The sequence below is a fragment of the Salmo salar genome, chromosome ssa04 (genome assembly GCF_905237065.1).
Source record: "Salmo salar chromosome ssa04, Ssal_v3.1, whole genome shotgun sequence".
Lineage (NCBI taxonomy): Eukaryota > Metazoa > Chordata > Actinopteri > Salmoniformes > Salmonidae > Salmo > Salmo salar.
In genome coordinates, this window is record NC_059445.1 from 49726470 (window position 1) to 49744700 (window position 18231).

The window sequence follows — 18231 nt, forward strand, 5'->3', positions numbered from 1 at the left end:
TGTAAACTTCCGACTTCAAATGTAGGTGTCCAAACTATTCACTGGTACTGTACATGCAGACGCATCTAGAAAAAAAAACACAGGCGGTGACACACATGCATATTCACTGCCTGCAGTGGCAGATCACACCCCAGCTAGCACATTTGGTTCCTTAGAAGTTATGGGAACGTATGTTTTTTGTTTCATATTGGTTGTGGTGAACGAAGCCATGTGTTTTTCTGACCGGTAATACTAAACGTTTTTTAAATGTTCTGAGAACAGAAGTGATCATTTCACATGTGACAGGGTTGGTTCAGATTGTTGGCAACATTTAAAACTATATTTAATCTCCAATGTTTATTGAAAACAAATATATTTGCACAATGTGCACTTGTTGTCTATCAATTACATTGTTACAGTTATTGGTTAACTAGCTAGCAAATTTAAGCCATACTAGCATAGACATGACATGAGTCAAAAAAACACACCAGAACACACTTAACAAGTTAGAGGATAGAAAGTTTTGTTTGACGCTGAGAACAAAACGTATATGTTTTAAATAACATTCTTAGAACGTTCTCTGAATGCTACTAAAGTTTTCTTGCGTTATTTGTGGATAGCTTTCTTAACGTTCTCTGAACAATTTGAGAACATGGCTTTAAATAGAACCATGAGGAAACCTTTAGGAAACATTATGCTGAAGCACTGAAATTCCCACAGAATAAATATTTGAGAACATTCCCAATGTCAAACCAGTTGGAGAATGTTTCTAGAACATTAACAAAATTGAAATTAAATGTAACCATGGTTGAACTTTTAGGAAACATGACTTTAAATAGAACCAGGAGGAAACCTTTTGGAAACATTTTGCTGAAGTTGTCACGTCCTGGCCAGTATAAGGGTTAATTGTCATTTTAGTTTGGTCAGGACGTGGCAGAGGGTATTTGTTTTATGTGGTTCAGGGTGGTGTGTTAGTTAGGAGGGCGTTTGATTTATGATTTCCGGGTTTTGAGTTATGGTCTAAGTTGATGTATTTCTATGTGTAGTCTGGTTGATCTGTTTCTATGTTGAGTTAATTGGGGTGGACTTCCAATTGAAGGCAGCTGTGTGGTGTTGCCTTTGATTGGAAGTCCTATATTAGTTAGGTGTGTTTGTCTGTGTATTTGTGGGAGATTGTTCTGAGTTTAGCCTTGTGCCTTGCCAGACTGTTTTGTTGTTCGTTTTGTTGTTTTGGTGTTCATTTAGTTTGTAAATAAATACACAAGATGAGCATCCACATACCTGCTGCGTTTTGGTCCTCCATTACCGACGACAACCGTGACAGAATCTCCCACCAAACCAGGACCAAGCAGCAGAGGAAGGAGCAGAGGAATTTTGATTTGGACAATCGGGAGAGATGGACATGGGAGCAAGTTATGGCCGGAGAGGGCCCATGGAGAATGGCTGGTAAGGACCGGGAACGTTTCCGAGGATCACGACTGGCGGTGAAGCACGAGAGGCACCCCCAATAATTTTTTTTGGGGGGGGGGCACACGGGTAGTTTGGCTAGGCCTAGGAAGAGCCGGAAGCCAGCTACCCGTGGTTATATGGAGGAGCGTATGAGGTGGAGAGCGCCATGTTTCGCTGAGGAGCGCACTATCTCACCCATACGCACGCACAGTCCGGTGCGCGTTATTCCAGCCCCTCGCAGGTGCCGTGCTAGAGCGGGCATCCAGCCTGGTAGGAGGATGCCTGCGCAGCGCATCTGGTCGCCGGTAAGCCTCCGAGGACCAGGCTACCCAACTCCCGCTCTACGCACGGCTACCATCAGGCCCCTGCACAGCCCAGTCTGCCCTGTACAAGCACCCCACTCATACAGGGCTACTAGTTCCATCCAGCCAAGACGGGTTGTGCAGGAGGTAAGATCAAGACCGACTGTGCGCCTCCATAGCCCTAGGTTTCCAGCTCTTGTCTCACGTGCGGACCCGGAAGTACGTCAGCCCAGTCTGACTCGTCCTGTTCCCGCTCCCCGCACTAGCCTGGAGGTGCGTGTTCCCAGTCTGGTACGCCCAGTACCAGCACAAGGCATCTAGTGCGTAAACCCAGCCTCGCCAGTCTAAAGTCGCCAGAGCTGCCCGCCAGTCAACAGTCACCATAGCTGCCTGCCAGTCAACAGAGCTGCCCGTCAGTCAACAATCGCCAGAACTGCCCGTCAGTCAACAATCGCCAGAACTGCCCGTCAGTCAACAGTCGCCAGAACTGCCCGTCAGTCAAGAGTCGCCAGAACTGCCCGTCAGTCAAGAGTCGCCAGAACTGCCCGTCAGTCAAGAGTCGCCAGAACTGCCCGTCAGTCAAGAGTCGCCAGAACTGCCCGTCAGTCAAGAGTCGCCAGAACTGCCCGTCAGTCAAGAGTCGCCAGAACTGCCCGTCAGTCAAGAGTCGCCAGAACTGCCCGTCAGTCAAGAGTCGCCAGAACTGCCCGTCAGTCAAGAGTCGCCAGAACTGCCCGTCAGTCAAGAGTCGCCAGAACTGCCCGTCAGTCAAGAGTCGCCAGAGTGGCCAGCCTGCCCGGAGTCGCCAGAGTGGCCAGACTGCCCGGAGTCGCCAGAGTGGCCAGACTGCCCGGAGTCGCCAGAGTGGCCAGACTGCCCGGAGTCGCCAGAGTGGCCAGACTGCCCGGAGCCGCCAGAGTGGCCAGACTGCCCGGAGCCGCCAGAGTTGCCAGACTGCCCGGAGCCGCCAGAGTGGCCAGACTGCCCGGAGCCGCCAGAGTGGCCAGACTGCCCGGAGCCGCCAGACTGCCCGGAGCTGCCAGACTGCCCGGAGCTGCCAGACTGCCCGGAGCTGCCCGACTGCCCCGAGCTGCCAGACTGCCCAGACTGCCTGGAACGGCCAGAACCGGAGCCACCTCCAGATATAGGTGGGTTGGGGAGGGGAGGTGTAGCACAGTGCCGTCGTTGATGGCAGCCACCCTCACTTCCCTCCCTTTTGTAGGGGGGAATTTTTGTTTTGTTGTTGTTTGGGGTTGTTGTTTTTTTAAGGTGCTTCCGGGGTTAGCACCTTTAAGGGGGGGGTACTGTCACGTCCTGGCCAGTATAAGGGTTAATTGTCATTTTAGTTTGGTCAGGACGTGGCAGAGGGTATTTGTTTTATGTGGTTCAGGGTGGTGTGTTAGTTAGGAGGGCGTTTGATTTATGATTTCCGGGTTTTGAGTTATGGTCTAAGTTGATGTATTTCTATGTGTAGTCTGGTTGATCTGTTTCTATGTTGAGTTAATTGGGGTGGACTTCCAATTGAAGGCAGCTGTGTGGTGTTGCCTTTGATTGGAAGTCCTATATTAGTTGGGTGTGTTTGTCTGTGTATTTGTGGGAGATTGTTTAGTGTGTGTAAACCTAACAGGACTGTCAGTGTATCGTGCGTTCGTTTTTGTTATTTTGTATGTTCGTTTTGGAATTTATTAAAAGTTCAAAATGAACCATCTCAACTCTGCTGCATATTGGTCCTCATTTTCCGATGATGATTTCGCCATATCGTCCTCCGACGAAGAAATCCCTGACAGAAGTACTGAAATGTCCACATAAGAACGTTGTTTCTTAACGTTCTCTTAACTAATTGAGAACATTCCCAATGTCAAACCAGTTGGAGAACAAACCAAAATTGTTACTAAATGTAATCATTTTGTAACTTTTAGGATATGTTCTGTTTAAAGTAACGAAACACCATAAAATAAACTTTTTTTGTGAAGTTCCTTTAATGTGCTGAGAATGTTCCAAAGCCAAGCAACAATACTGCACCATGCCCAGAAAGTTGTGGGAAGGTTATATGCAAAAATAACCATAGGACAACCATGTTCTCACCAAGCTCTAAGAAACATATGGTTCTCATAAACGTATGCACTAGCTGGGACAAAGCATGTAATAAGCTAGCTAGCCTCTGGCCCTCAGGACAGGTTTGCCAGTTGTAAACCTCTATTGGATGTTTGCCAAGGCATGTGACCATTCAGTTAATATTATGAAAGTTCATTGGCACAACCACTGTCTCATGTTTCTGGACACAGCGTCATGTCATAAAATGTATAATCTATGTGATTGGCTGATCATACAGTAAAATAGTTATCTTCTATACACAGTAAAACAAGCTACCGCAACCACAACTTATTAGTGTATTTTTGTTAAGGTAGGAGGAAGTACTGTGCCCTTTACCTTTTAAAAATATATCACAAATGTGCAGTTAGGCCTACTAGAAATGGTCCCCTACCGAGCTAGGACACTGCCCCTGCTCAGTATGACAACATCACAAGCGGCCTGATTAATGCATCCACCATGGTGACACCAACCCAAACAAATTACAGAAAATGCCACAGTCCTCCCAATCCATTGTTTATATTAGATGTTAGTTTATTATCTCCTGCCAGCTGTTTTCATACTACATCTCCAATTCCACTAGAATCATATTTACTGGACTTTAAATAGCCTGGAGGGCCTCTGCAGTAACGACAAGGAGAAACATACACAGACCTCAATGCAAAGTGACACAAACCGTAGGTCCGTGACCTCTAAAGCTGCCACTGTTTCATCAGTGGATGACGTAGCTACTATGGCTTCTGTACATGTGTGCAGAAGCCACAGTCAGAAGCCACAGTAGGATAAACAAACATTTACTTCTGCAAAAATAGAAGGAATGCTGAATGCTGCAAAGCTTTGATTTTGATTCGATTTTTATTAGGATCCCCATCAGCCAACGCCAATGGCGACAGCTAGTCTTAACGGGGTCCGACACATAACGAAAAATACATTACAGACTACTTTACAATTGACATACATTTAAAAACATGAACATGTAGGGTGTGTGTGTGAGCAGCTATCAGTTACATATACATGACTGTACATACACACAACAAGTAGGTCACATGGGGAGAGGAATTGTGCCGTGAGGTGTTGCTTTATTTGCTTTTTGAAACCAGGTTTGCTGTTCACTTATGCTATATGAGATGGAAGGGAGTTCCATGCAATCATGGCTCTGTATAATACTGTAAGTTTCCTTGAATTTGTTCTGGACCCGGGACTGTGAAAAGACCCCTGGTGGCGTGTCTGATGGGTAAGTGTGTGTGTCAGTGCTGTGTGTAAGTTGACTATGCAAACAATTGGGAATTTCCAACACATTCATGTTTTTTATAAAAATAAATGATGCAGTTAGTCTTTCCTCAACTCTTAGCCAAAGAGACTGGCATGTATAGTATTAATACAGTATTAGCCCTCTGATTACAATTCCCGCTCTTTTCTGGGCCGGCTGCAGCTTAACTATGTCCTTCTTTGCAGCACATGACCATATGACTGGACAATAATCAAGATAAAACCTGCTGGACTTTCTTTGTGGAGTGTAGTGTCAAAAAAGCAGAGCATCTCTTTATTACAGACAGACCTCTCCCCATCTTAACAACCATTACATCAATATGTTTTGACCATGACAGTTTACAATCTAAGGTAACACCAAGTAATTTTGTTTCCTCAACTTGCTAAACAGACACACCATTCATTCCCAGATTCAGCTGAGTTATTGAACTTATGGAATTATTTGTACTAAATACAATGCTCTTAGTTTTAGATATGTTCAGGACCAGTTTATTGCTGGCCATCCATTCTAAAACTGACGGCAACTCTTTGTTTAGGGTTGCAGTGATTTCACTAGCTGTGGTTGCTGACGTGTACAGGGTTGAAACATCATCATATATGAACATACAGGCATTGTTTAATGCCAGTGTCTGGTCATTGGTAAAAATAGAAAAGAGTAAAGGGCCAAGTGAACTGCCCTGCGGTACACTAACTTTATATGTTTAACATTAGAGAAGCTTCCAATAAAGAAACCCCTTCGTATTCTATTAGATAGATAATGTAGCTCCGAATCCACGATATGGCAGAGGTTGAAAAGCCATAACACATGAAGTAAAAAAACAAAAAACAGGTGATGTCAATAAGATCAAAAGCCTGCCCTAACAGTACAGCTATCGCAATCTTATTATCAATTTCTTTCAACCAATCATCAGTCATTTGTGTCAGTGCAGTACATGTTGAGTGCCCTTCTCTATAAGCATGCTGAATGTCTGTTGTTAATTTGTTTACAGCAAGAGAGCATTGTATTTGGTCAAACACCATTTTTCCCAACATTTTGCTAAGAACTGGCAGCAAGCTGATTGGTCGGCTGTTGGAACCAGTAAAGGCCGCTTTACCATTATTGGGTAGCAGAATGACTTTAGCCTCCCTCCAGACCTGAGGACAAACACTTTTCTCTGGGCCCAGATTAAAGATATGACAGATAGGAGAGGCTATAGAGTCAGCTATTATCCTCAGTAGATTTCCATCTAAGTTGTCAATGCCAGGAGGTTTGTCATTATTAATCGATAACAAAAACACCTCTTCCACACTAACTTTACAAAATTGAAACTTACAATGCTTCATTTTTTTATGCATGAATACGATGGCTAACTGTTCGTATTTGGCATTTCCTGCCTAAGATTGCACACTTTGCCGATGAAGTAATCATTAAAATAATTGGCAACATCAAATGGTTTGTAATAAATAAATAATCTTATTCGACGAAAGATGGAGTTGAATTTCAGTTTCTGCCCATAATTATTATTCTAATTTTTTATTCCATCACTCTTTATATCATTGATTTTGGCTTCTTCTTCTTCTTCTTTGTGATGGGTTTAGTCACATAATTTCTCAATTTGCAGTAAGTCAGCCAGTCAGATGTGCAGCCAGACTTATTTGCCACTCCTTTTGCCCCATCTCTGTCAACCATACATTTTTCAATTGCTCATCAATCCATGGAGCCTTAACAGTTCTTAACTGGTGCATGATTTTGGAAACTTGGCTTTCCTGGATATAGCCCCTATATTGTAATCACTGCATCCAATGGGTACAGATACAGCTTTAGAACAAAGTTCTACAATATTAGCAAAGACGTGATCAATACATCCAGAGGGTCTTGTTTCTGTAGTGTTTGTAAACACCCTGGTATGTTGATTAATAACCTGAACTAGATTACAGGCACTGGTTGCAGTGAGAAGCTTCCTCTTAAGCGAACAACTTGATGAAAACCAGTGAATATTCAAGTCCCCAAGAAAGTAGACTTCTGTTTACATCACATACACTATCAAGCATTTCACACACATTATTTAGATACTGACTGTTAGCACTTGGTGGCCTATAGCAGCACCCTAAAAAAATAGGCTTTAGATGAGGCAGATGAACCTGCAACCACAACATTTCAATAACACTTGACATGAGATCCTCTCTAAGCATTACAGGGATATGGCTCTGAATATATACAGCAACACCTCCCCATAAGCATTCCTGTCTGTTCTATAGATGTTATATCCTTGTATTGATACTGCTGTATCAAAGGAATTATCAGAAATGGCTAATATATGAATTTTATCTGATGTTTAGCAAGTTATTGATTTCATTAACCTTATATTTTAAGGCTACATATATTAATATGGGCTATTTTTTGCCCTTTCCTGGGTAGCTTATCAGAGATAGACATAATATGGAAAATAACAAACAAAGCAAGAAAAAACATTCAGGAGTCCTTCAATCAGTTGGTGGTGTGTGTGCTGTGGGATTGAAAATATGAACCCAAAGGCTTGGCTCTCTCATCCTTTCTAGGCTTTTGGGAGGGAGGGGGGACAATGAGCCTGTTATAGCAGATGTAAGCAATGTCCCCACGTGCTTTGGCAGTTTTCATGGCTGGGATAAGTTCTTTCCTCTTCTGGCGCATAGCTTCAGGATAGTCCTCGTTGAGGAAGATGTACGTTCCTCTCAAGTTATTTGCTCTTTCCTGAACATCTACCTTGTTCTTGAACATCAGGAACTTGACCACTATAGGCCTGGGTTTTCCAGTTCTGTGTACGTGCTCCACTTCAATCTTGCTGTGGTCCATCTTCAGTTTCTCAATGATCATTTCTCTCACTTTATCCTCAGACTCCGTCCAGGTCTCGTGGAGATTCTGCAATTCCATCCACAACAGTGTTGTTCCGCCTTGATTGTCCCTCGAGATAATCGGAGTTCTCCGTCATTGTTATTGTGGATTCAAATACAGAATGGATGTCCTCTCTCAATGACTTACAGATTGCTATTATCTTGCTGTTCACCTTTTTAAACTCATCGATCTGACCCTGGGAGAACTGCAAACTGTTCTTCAGGTCCTGGACCTCTCTGGTCAGATCATCCATTATTTTCTTAGTTGACTCCAGCAGTATTTGGACACAACACTTGAAACTTTTTCTTGTTGTAACAACTGCTTGTAGAACTATTTTTGTTTGTTTAAAAGATCCTTCACCTGTGATAGAGAGACACCATTGTCCTCAACGGTGCTCCCTCCGGCTTTGGTCTTTGTCATAGTAGAAATGTAGGCTATGCTGTTACTCCTCGCAGTTCCAGACCGGGCAGGTCACAGGACAGATGGAAACAGCAACAAAGAGCAGGGATTCAAACAGTCACACTCCCGGGACAATCCGTGGTCCTAGCCACAAGGGCAGTAGGTGGTGTACAAGCTGCTAAGGAAACCTGGCTAGCTTGATAGCTAGCAAACGTTAGTTAGAAGCTACTGTAGGATAGCATCTGCGCCAACGTGGCTACTTCTCTGGAGTGAAATAGATATGCTATTGTTCCTTGTAATACAGTGAACGTCCCAGACCTTAATGTGATGTTACATGTTGACAATTGTTTGAAAATAAATCAGTTAATTCATAGTTATTTTACAAAAGAAAGCCACAAGAAAGATGTGTTTCAATGCATCTACTAAAGAGGAGAAAACATTGATGTAGATAATTTGATTAACCATAAATAAGGTATCTATTGATGAATATAGAGGAGTGATTTGACTGTCCTTTTTACTGTTTAAAGTGAGATCAGGTCAGATTAAATGGATTGTCCAGTGCTGCCAACCCCTGTGCGTTAAATGAACCGACTCGGTTACATTGGGAACTAAAAGCTCATTATCAATTAATGACTATCCAGACCCCTGTATCCTTACAAGTACATTAAATCCCTAACTACCAGATACTAAATGATTAATTGAGGACTAATTAGGTACTAGGAAGAACTAAATAAGCACCTTGTACTTGGCTTCCAAAGGCAAAGCGTTTAGTCCCCAGACAGGCTGGGCTAGAGGAGTAGAGTCTAGTAAAGCAGACGTTTCTCATTCATGATAGCTGACCTTTCCTGACCCAGACTGAACAGAATGTATTTCCCAGACCCTGAGAGAGATCCTGTAGGACTAAATGACATAACAGTACTCAGTGCTGTACTCAGTATCCACAGTGGAATACTTAGTCTGGACTCACCACAGTTTGGTGATTGACCTGAATAACCTCGTCTCCCGCATGGATCTTCTTGCACTGGTCAGCTGGAGACTGCAGAGACAGTGACAGACAGTATCCAAGTAAGACAAGTAGAGGTTAGGACACATCGACTGTGCCATCATGGCAATATAAACAGACAGATCATTGTCATCAGAGACCTTTGTCTATGGTTTGTCAGTATAGGTCATATACTAACTACAAGTATGCGCTTTGGCCAACTACTTTGAATTTATTGTCATGCCAAACATGACATACAGTGCCTTTGGAAAGTTTTCAGACCCTTGACTTTTTCCACATTTTGTTACGTTATTCCAAAATTATTCTTTTTTAAATGTAATCCTCACCAATCTACACAGAATACCCCATAATGACAAAGCAAAAACAGAAATACCTTATTTACATAAGTATTCAGACCCTTTGCTATGAGACTCAAAATTGAGCTCAGGTGCATCCTGCTTCCATTGATCATCCTTGAGATGTTTCTACAACTTGATTGGAGTCCACCTGTGGTAAATTCAATTGATTGGACATGATTTGGAAAGGCACACACCTGTCTATATAAGGTCCTACAGTTGACAGTGCATGTCAGAACAAAAACCAAGCCATGAGGTCGAAGTAATTGTCTGTAGCGCTCCGAGACAGGATTGTGTCGAGGCACAGATCTGGGGAAGGGTACCAAAAAATGTCTGCAGCATTGAAGGTCCCCAAGAACACAATGGCCTCCATCATTCTTAAATGAGCTGGCCGCCCGGCTAAACTGCGCAATCGGGGGAGAAGGGCCTTGGTCAGGGAGGTGACTAAGAACCCAATGGTCACTCTGACAGAGCTATAGAGTTCCTCTGTGGAGATGGGAGAACCATCCAGAAGGACAACCATCTCCGCAGTACTCCACCAATCAGGCCTTTATGGTAGAGTGACCAGACGGAAGCCACTCCTCAGTAAAAGGCACCTGACAGCCCTGCTTGGAGTTTGTCAAAAGACACCTAAAGACTCTCAGACCATGAGAAACAAGATTCTCTGGTCTGATGAAACCAAGATTTAACTCGTTGGCCTGAATGCCAAGCGTCACCTCTGGAGGAAACCTGGCACCATCCATACTGTGAAGCATGGTGGTGGCAGCATCATGCTGTTGGGATGTTTTTCAACAGGAGGGACTGGGAGACTAGTCAGGAGCGAGGCAAAGATGAACGGAGCAAAGTACAGAGAGATCCTTGATGAAAACCTGCTCCAGAGCGCTCAAGATCTCAGACTGGGGCGAAGATTCATCTTCCAACAGGACAACGATCCTAAGCACACAGCCAAGACAACACAGGAGTGGCTTAGGGACAAGTCTCTGAATGTCCTTGATTGGCCCAGCCAGAGCCCGGACTTGAGCCCGATCCAACATCTCTGGAGAGACCTAAAGATAACTTTGCAGCAACGCTTCTCATCCAACCTGACAGAGCTTGAGAGGATCTACAGAGAAGAATGGGAGAAACTCTGCAAATACAGGTGTGCCAAGCTTGTAGCGTCATACCCAGGAAGACTCGAGGCTGTAATCACTGCCAAAGGTGCTTCAACAAAGTACTGAGTAAAGGATCTGAATACTTATGTAAATGTGATATTTCCGGGTTTTTTATGTCTATAAACCTTGCTTTGTGGTTATCGGGTATTGTGTGTGGGTTGATGGGGGGGGGGGGGACTATTTAATTAATTTTAGAATTAGGCTGTAACTTAACAAAATGTGGAAAAAGTCAAGGGGTATGAAAACTTTCTGAATGCGCTGTACATGGCATGATAATGAACAGAACAAAGGAGTTGGCTAAAGCACAGACTGATCTGCAAGGGGAGGCTATGCTGGCACAGCTTTAGAAGACAGGTAAATTATGGTTTCCCCCAAAATGTCCATTAACAGTCTAAAGAGTGTTACATTTAAAAACATACATTTTTTTTAAAATATGTAAAATGCTAAAAGTATTTTGTCTGTAATGTATTTTTCGTTATATGTCGGACCCCAGTAAGACTAGCTGTTGCCATTGGCGTCGACTAATGGGGATCCTAATAAAATTAAATAAAAAATTAAAATCCCAGCCACCATTTAGCAGCAATTGAAAGTACCAGATGAGTCATATCACTTGGCAGACATCACCAGCCTCTATTCCTCCCTTCATACCGTGGTGCTACGACAGCACACTTTGTACAATATCTCCAATATTTTCCTTCCATAGGGGCTCAGAAATAACAAAAATGATCAGTCACAGTATGTGTCTGAGTAAAACTTAAACATCACATTAAACAGCAGCACCCATTCCCTCTCCATCTCCTACAGAGAATCCTCCCCATACCAGTCCTGCTTTGAAAGTGTTGCTAATTAGAAGAGCTGTGGTTCTCTGTGCCATACTACCATCTGTAAGCCTCTGTCACCCCTCCTCTGTTTCACCCCCAATTAAACACCCAGATGTTAATTAGGGTGTTCACTAATTGAACAGTTATCCCAGAACCCCAACCAGAGGAGCTGATCTTTATAGCACTACAAGAAGCTCATGGGTCAAAGACGCAAGCCAACGGTAGGAGACAAAAACAAAGGTATGGTAATCGCTCATGGACAGACTATAGTACGTAAACATAAATGGTACCGTAGATCTTTCATGATACAATGGGATGCATGAGATAACGAGCAGCATTAGTTCCGGTGCTTTGGACAAATCACGATTTCGCAGCTGTTAGCATCTTTTCAATTTAAGAAGGGGAGGGGACATTTGGCCCATAGAGTTGCCGGTTCCGATCTCTTCTCAACACATATGGACCCAGAACTTAATCGAGCATCTGACCAATTACACAAGACTTTAGTTCTGGGTTAAACGAGATTAAAGGTATGGGGGCAAGAGTGGGTATGGTTAGCAGAGAATGTTTAAAGTAAAACATTTGTTTTACTTCAGGGTAACAGGGTCCAGAAAGTAGACTTACGTTCTCAGTGGTCCCAGTGATGACATGAAGGCCGTCGTATGTAGATTTGATGTACATTCCCTAAATGAGAGGAAAAAGGCTGAACTTTATTAAACTTAAAAGGAGAATAATGTAGTAATAATGATGAGACTTACACTTCCCAATATCTTGTTATGAAATTTGTAAGCAACAGCAAACAAGTAAAGTGAGCCTGTTTTCTCTGTCATAGAACTATCCTGTCAAAGAGTGAGTATCTTAGACAAACTCCTTGTTCAGCTCCTGTGGAGGTATGATTGAAGGCATCTACCGTGTAGTCAGAGTGAGTACTAACCAGGCCCTCGCTGGGCATGATGTTGGTCAGGTGCACCACCTCCAGATGGGCCGACTGGGACACCAGCGAATCAGAGGACAGCGAAATGATGTGGTCACAGATCCCAGACAATGTTTTACACTGCCGACAGAAGAAGACAGGAAGGGATCATTCTATATGCTGCATCTCACACTGACAACTGGGTAATATGAATTACTGCCTGAATAACTATCATTCTTTGGATGCCTAAATGATACAGGTAACACCAACATAAAGTGTCTTAATAGGGCGTTGGGCCACCACGAGCCGCCAGAACAGCTTCAATGCACCTTGGCAGAACTCCATTGAAGGGATGCAAAACCATTCTTGCACAAGAAATTCCATAATTTGGTGTTTTGTTGATGGTGGTGGAAAACACCGTCTCAAGCGCCGCTCCAGAATCTCCCATAAGTATTCAATTGGGTTGAGATCTGGTGACTGAGACACACACACACACCATTTAAACAACATATACTCCTTTCCCAGCTAGCACATTTGGTACCTTGGAAGTTGTGGGAACTAATGTTTTTCATTTCACATTGGTTGTGAGAACGAAGCCATACATTTCCGGACCGGTAAAACTGAACGTTTTCTAAACGTTCTAAGAACAGAAGTAAAAATTTCACCTGTTCTGGAAACGTTTAGTTTTAGGTTGCAGGGAGGTTCTGAGAACGTTTTACTCTGGTTCCTTGAAAGTTTTCCTGGGAGGTTTTATTAACGCACTTTTGTAACTTCCTTAAAACTTTCAGTTTCCATAATACTGCTAGCTTATTTTGGGTAAACATATACAGTTGAAGTCGGATGTTTACATACACCTTAGCAAAATACATTTCAACTCAGTTTTTCACAATTCCTGACATTTAATCAAAGTAGAAATTCCCTGTCTTAAGTCAGTTAGGATCACCACTTTATTTTAAGAATGTGAAATGTCAGAATAATAGTAGTGAGAATAATTTATTTCAGCTTTTATTTCTTTCATCACAGTCCTAGTGGGTCAGAAGTTGACATACACTCAATTAGTATTTGGTAGCATTACCTATAAATTGTTTAACTTGGGTCAAACGTTTTGGGTAGCCTTCCACAAGCTTCCCACAATAAGTTGGGTGAATTTTGGCCTCCTTGCTCGCACACGCTTTTTCAGTTTTGCCCACAAATGTTCTACAGGATTGAGGTCAGGGCTTTGTGATGGCCGCAATACCTTGACTTTGTTGTACTTAAGCCATTTTGCCACAATTTTGGAAGTATGCTTGGCGTCATTGTCCATTTGGAAGACCCATTTACGTCCACTTCCTGACTGATGTCTTGAGTTGTTGCTTCAATATATCCACATAATTTTCCTCCCTCGTGATGCCATCTATTTTGTGAAGTGCACCAGTCCCTCCTGCAGCAAAGCACCTCCACAACATGATGCTGCCACCCCCGTGCTTCATGGTTGGGATGGTGTTCTTCGGCTTGCAAGTCTCCTCCTTTTTCTTCCAAACATAACGATGGTCATTATGGTCAAACCGTTCTATTTCTGTTTCATCAGACCAGAGGACATTTCTCCAAAAAGTACCATCTTTGTCCCCATGTGCAGTTGCAATCCGTAGTCTAGCTTTTTGGCAGTTTTGGAGCAGTGGCTTCTTCCTTGCTGAGCAGCGATTCAGGTTATGTCGATATAGGACTCGTTTTACTGTGGATATAAATACCTTTGTACCTGTTTCCTCCAGCATCTTCACAAGGTCCATTGCTGTTGTTCTGGGATTGATTTGCACTTTCGCACCAAAGTACATTCATCTCTAGGAGACAGAACGCGTCTCCTTCCTGAGCGGTATGACGGCTGCGTGGTCCCATGGTGTTTACACTTGCGTACTATTGTTTGTACAGATGAACGTGGTACTTTCAGGTATTTGGAAATTGCTCCCAAGGATGAACCAGACTTGTGGAGGTCTACAATTGTTTTTCTGAGGTCTTGGCTGATTTCTTTTGATTTTCCCATGATGTCAAGCAAAGAGGCACTGAGTTTGAAGGTAGGCCCTGAAATACATCCACAGGTACACCTCCAATTGACTCAAATTATGTCCCCTCGGGCGGTTACGTCGGCATACCATTTGTGATGAATCGGCAGGGCTCCGTGTAGTAAAAGGGTCCAGGCCAATTGGCAAAATATGTATTGTAGCCCAAGAAAATTGGCTGATGGGCCTCTTCAACTTACAGTCCGATATGCTCTAGACAGCTAGCGGGCCGCGGCTAGCAGGCTAGCAGATGGGCATTCAGGGGACGTCGCGACGGAAGAGCCTGTTGAAAGCCCCTTCGGGCGGATTACATTGGTAGACCAGTCGTGAAGGATCGGCAGGGCTCCATATCGGCAGTAAAAGGAGTCCAGGCCAATTGGCAAAATACGTATTGTAGCCCAAGGAGTGGCTGATGGACCTCTTCAGCTATGAGATGGGCCTAGCATAGGCTAGCTCCAGGCAAATTGGTGCTTGCTTCGGGACAGATACGTTAGCCAGGAGTAGCCACTCGGATAGCAGCTAGAAAGCTGCGATGATCCAGTTGAAAAGGTTTAGAGCTTGCAGTAGGAATCCGGAGATGTGGGGAAAAGAGTCCGGTATGCTCTGGGATGAATCGCGCTGTGCAGACTGGCAGGAGTTGTCCAGGCTAAAGGTTAGCTGATGAGCTAGCAGTGGCTAGCTGACTACTAGCTAGTAGCTTGTTGCAGTTGCAAACAATGTCTGGCTTTTTTTGGCTGTTTTTGAGCAGTGGCTTCTTCCTTGCTGAGCGGCCTTTCAGGTTATGTCGATATTGGACTCGTTTCACTGTGGCTATAGATACTGTTCTACCTGTTTCCTCCAGCATCTTCACAAGGTCCTTTGCTGTTGTTCTGGGATTGATTTGCACTTTTCGCACCAAAGTACATTCATCTCTAGGTGACAGAACACGTCTTCTTCCTGAGCAGTGTGACGGCTGCGTGGTCCCATGGTGTTTATACTTGCGTACTATTGTTTCTACAGATGAACGTGGTACTTTCAGGCATTTGGAAACTTAGTGCATGTAAACTTCTGACCCACTGGAATTGTGATACTCTGAATTATAAGTGAAATAATCTGTCTGTAAACAATTGCTGGAAAAATAGCTTGTGTCATGCACAAAGTAGATGTCCCAACCGACTTGTCCAAACTATAGTTTATTAACAAGAAATTTGTGGTTGAAAAACGAGTTTTAATGACTCCAACCTAAGTGTATGTAAACTTCCGACTTCATCTGTATTTTTTAACTCCAAGCACAGATAGGACACACGGAAAATAATTTCCTTAGCTATTAATCATGCCAACACATTTCTTTTTCAACCTATAATCTTCTGTTCTCTATCCATGGAATTAGTCTTAGGCAACACCATGAAGGAGCTAGCAAGCCATGTTTTTTTACGCAAACAAATCTGTTAATTTCAAAGGAAAAAGCACTCATTAAGATCAGGTTTGGCCAATTAGTGGACGCGGCCAACACACCTGACCACACTTAACAAGATATAAGATAGAAAGAGTTTTGTTGATGCTGAGAACAGAATGTATATACACGGCTCAAAAAAATAAAGGGAACACTTAAACAACACAATGTAACTCCAAGTCAATCACACTTCTGTGAAATCAAACTGTCCACTTAGGAAGCAACACTGATTGACAATAAATTTCACATGCTGTTGTGCAAATAGACAACAGGTGGAAATTATAGGCAATTAGCAAGACACCCCCAATAAAGGAGTGGTTCTGCAGGTGGGGACCACAGACCACTTCTCAGTTCCTATGCTTCCTGGCTGATGTTTTGGTCACTTTTGAATGCTGGCGGTGCTTTCACTCTAGTGGTAGCATGAGACGGAGTCTACAACCCACACAAGTGGCTCAAGTAGTGCAGCTGATCCAGGATGGCACATCAATGCGAGCTGTGGCAAGAAGGTTTGCTGTGTCTGTCAGCGTAGTGTCCAGAGCATGGAGGCGCTTCCAGGAGACAGGCCAGTACATCAGGAGACGTGGAGGAGGCCGTAGGAGGGCAACAACCCAGCAGCAGGACCGCTACCTCCGCCTTTGTGCAAGGTGGAGCAGGAGGAGCACTGCCAGAGCCCTGCAGAATGACCTCCAGCAGGCTACAAATGTGCAGGTGTCTGCTCAAATGGTCAGAAACAGACTCCATGAGGGTGGTATGAGGGTCCGACGTCCACAGGTGGGGGTTGTGCTTACAGCCCAACACCGTGCAGGACGTTTGGCATTTGCCAGAGAACACCAAGATTGGCAAATTCGCCACTGGCGCCCTGTGCTCTTCACAGATGAAAGCAGGTTCACACTGAGCACGTGACAGATGTGACAGAGTCTGGAGACGCCGTGGAGAACGTTCTGCTGCCTGCAACATCCTCCAGCATGACTGGTTTGGCGGTGGGTCAGTCATGGTGTGGGGTGGCATTTCTTTGGGGGGCCGCTCAGCCCTCCATCTGCTCGCCAGAGGTAGCCTGACTGCCATTAGGCTCCCGAGATGAGATCCTCAGACCCCTTGTGAGACCATATGCTGGTGCGGTTGGCCCTGGGTTCCTCCTAATGCAAGACAATGCTAGACCTCATGTGGCTGGAGTGTGTCAGCAGTTCCTGCAAGAGGAAGGCATTGATGCTATGGACTGGCCCGCCCGTTCCCCAGACCTGAATCCAATTGAGCACATCTGGGACATCATGTCTCGCTCCATCCACCAACGCCACGTTGCACCACAGACTGTCCAGGAGTTGGCGGATGCTTTAGTCCAGGTCTGGGAGGAGATCCCTCAGGAGACCATCCACCACCTCATCAGGAGCATGCCCAGGCGTTGTAGGGAGGTCATACAGGCACGTGGAGGCCAAACACACTACTGAGCCTCATTTTGACTTGTTTTAAGGACATTACATCAAAGTTGGGTCAGCCTGTAGTGTGGTTTTCCACTTTCATTTTGAGTGTGACTCCAAATCCAGACCTCCATGGGTTGATAAATTGGATTTCCATTGATTATTTTGGTGTGATTTTGTTGTCAGCACATTCAACTATGTAAAGAAAAAAGTATTTAATAAGATTATTTCATTCATTCAGATCTAGGATGTGTTATTTTAGTGTTCCCTTTATTTTTTGGAGCAGTATATTTTTTTATAACATTACTAAACATTTTCAGAACATTACTAAAGTTTACTTGTGGTTTTTATGGAAAGTTTAACGTTATGCGAACAACTTGGGAACATTACTTTAAATAGAACCTTTTTTTAAACTTTATTTAACTAGGCAAGTCAGTTAAGAACAAATTCTTATTTTCAATGACAGCCTAGGAACCTTGTCAGCTCGAAGATTCGATCTTGCAACCCTCCCGGTTACTAGTCCAACGCTCTAACCACTAGGCTACCTGCCACCCCAACCATGAGGAAATCTGTAGGAAATGATATGCTGAAGTACTGAATTTCCCACAGAAGAAAGTTCCTTCTTAACCTACAGTTGATTAGCATTAAAAAAAAAAATCCCCATAAAAATGTATCCCGTTTCAGCTAGAGATGTTTTTTTGCATGGACTGCGTCTCAATCAACCGCATTCGTCGATGTCGCCCCTCCGCATCTGGGGTGGAAGGTGGCAGAGCTGCAGCAGTGTTTGTCAG

General features: G+C 43.8%; 1 protein-coding gene across 3 annotated transcripts in view; it reads right to left on the reverse strand.

Moving 5' to 3' along the window:
• Window positions 1-18231, reverse strand: part of LOC106603324 (connector enhancer of kinase suppressor of ras 2) — a 65253-nt gene that overhangs the window by 29318 nt on the left and 17704 nt on the right. For all 3 annotated transcript variants that reach the window (XM_045717043.1, XM_045717042.1, XM_014196858.2), the window contains exons 6-8: window positions 12582-12701; window positions 12272-12331; window positions 9308-9376 (exon numbers count right to left, since the gene is read on the reverse strand). In XM_045717043.1, coding sequence (XP_045572999.1) covers window positions 9308-9376; window positions 12272-12331; window positions 12582-12701 — 249 coding nt within the window. The remainder of the gene's footprint in view (window positions 1-9307; window positions 9377-12271; window positions 12332-12581; window positions 12702-18231) is intronic.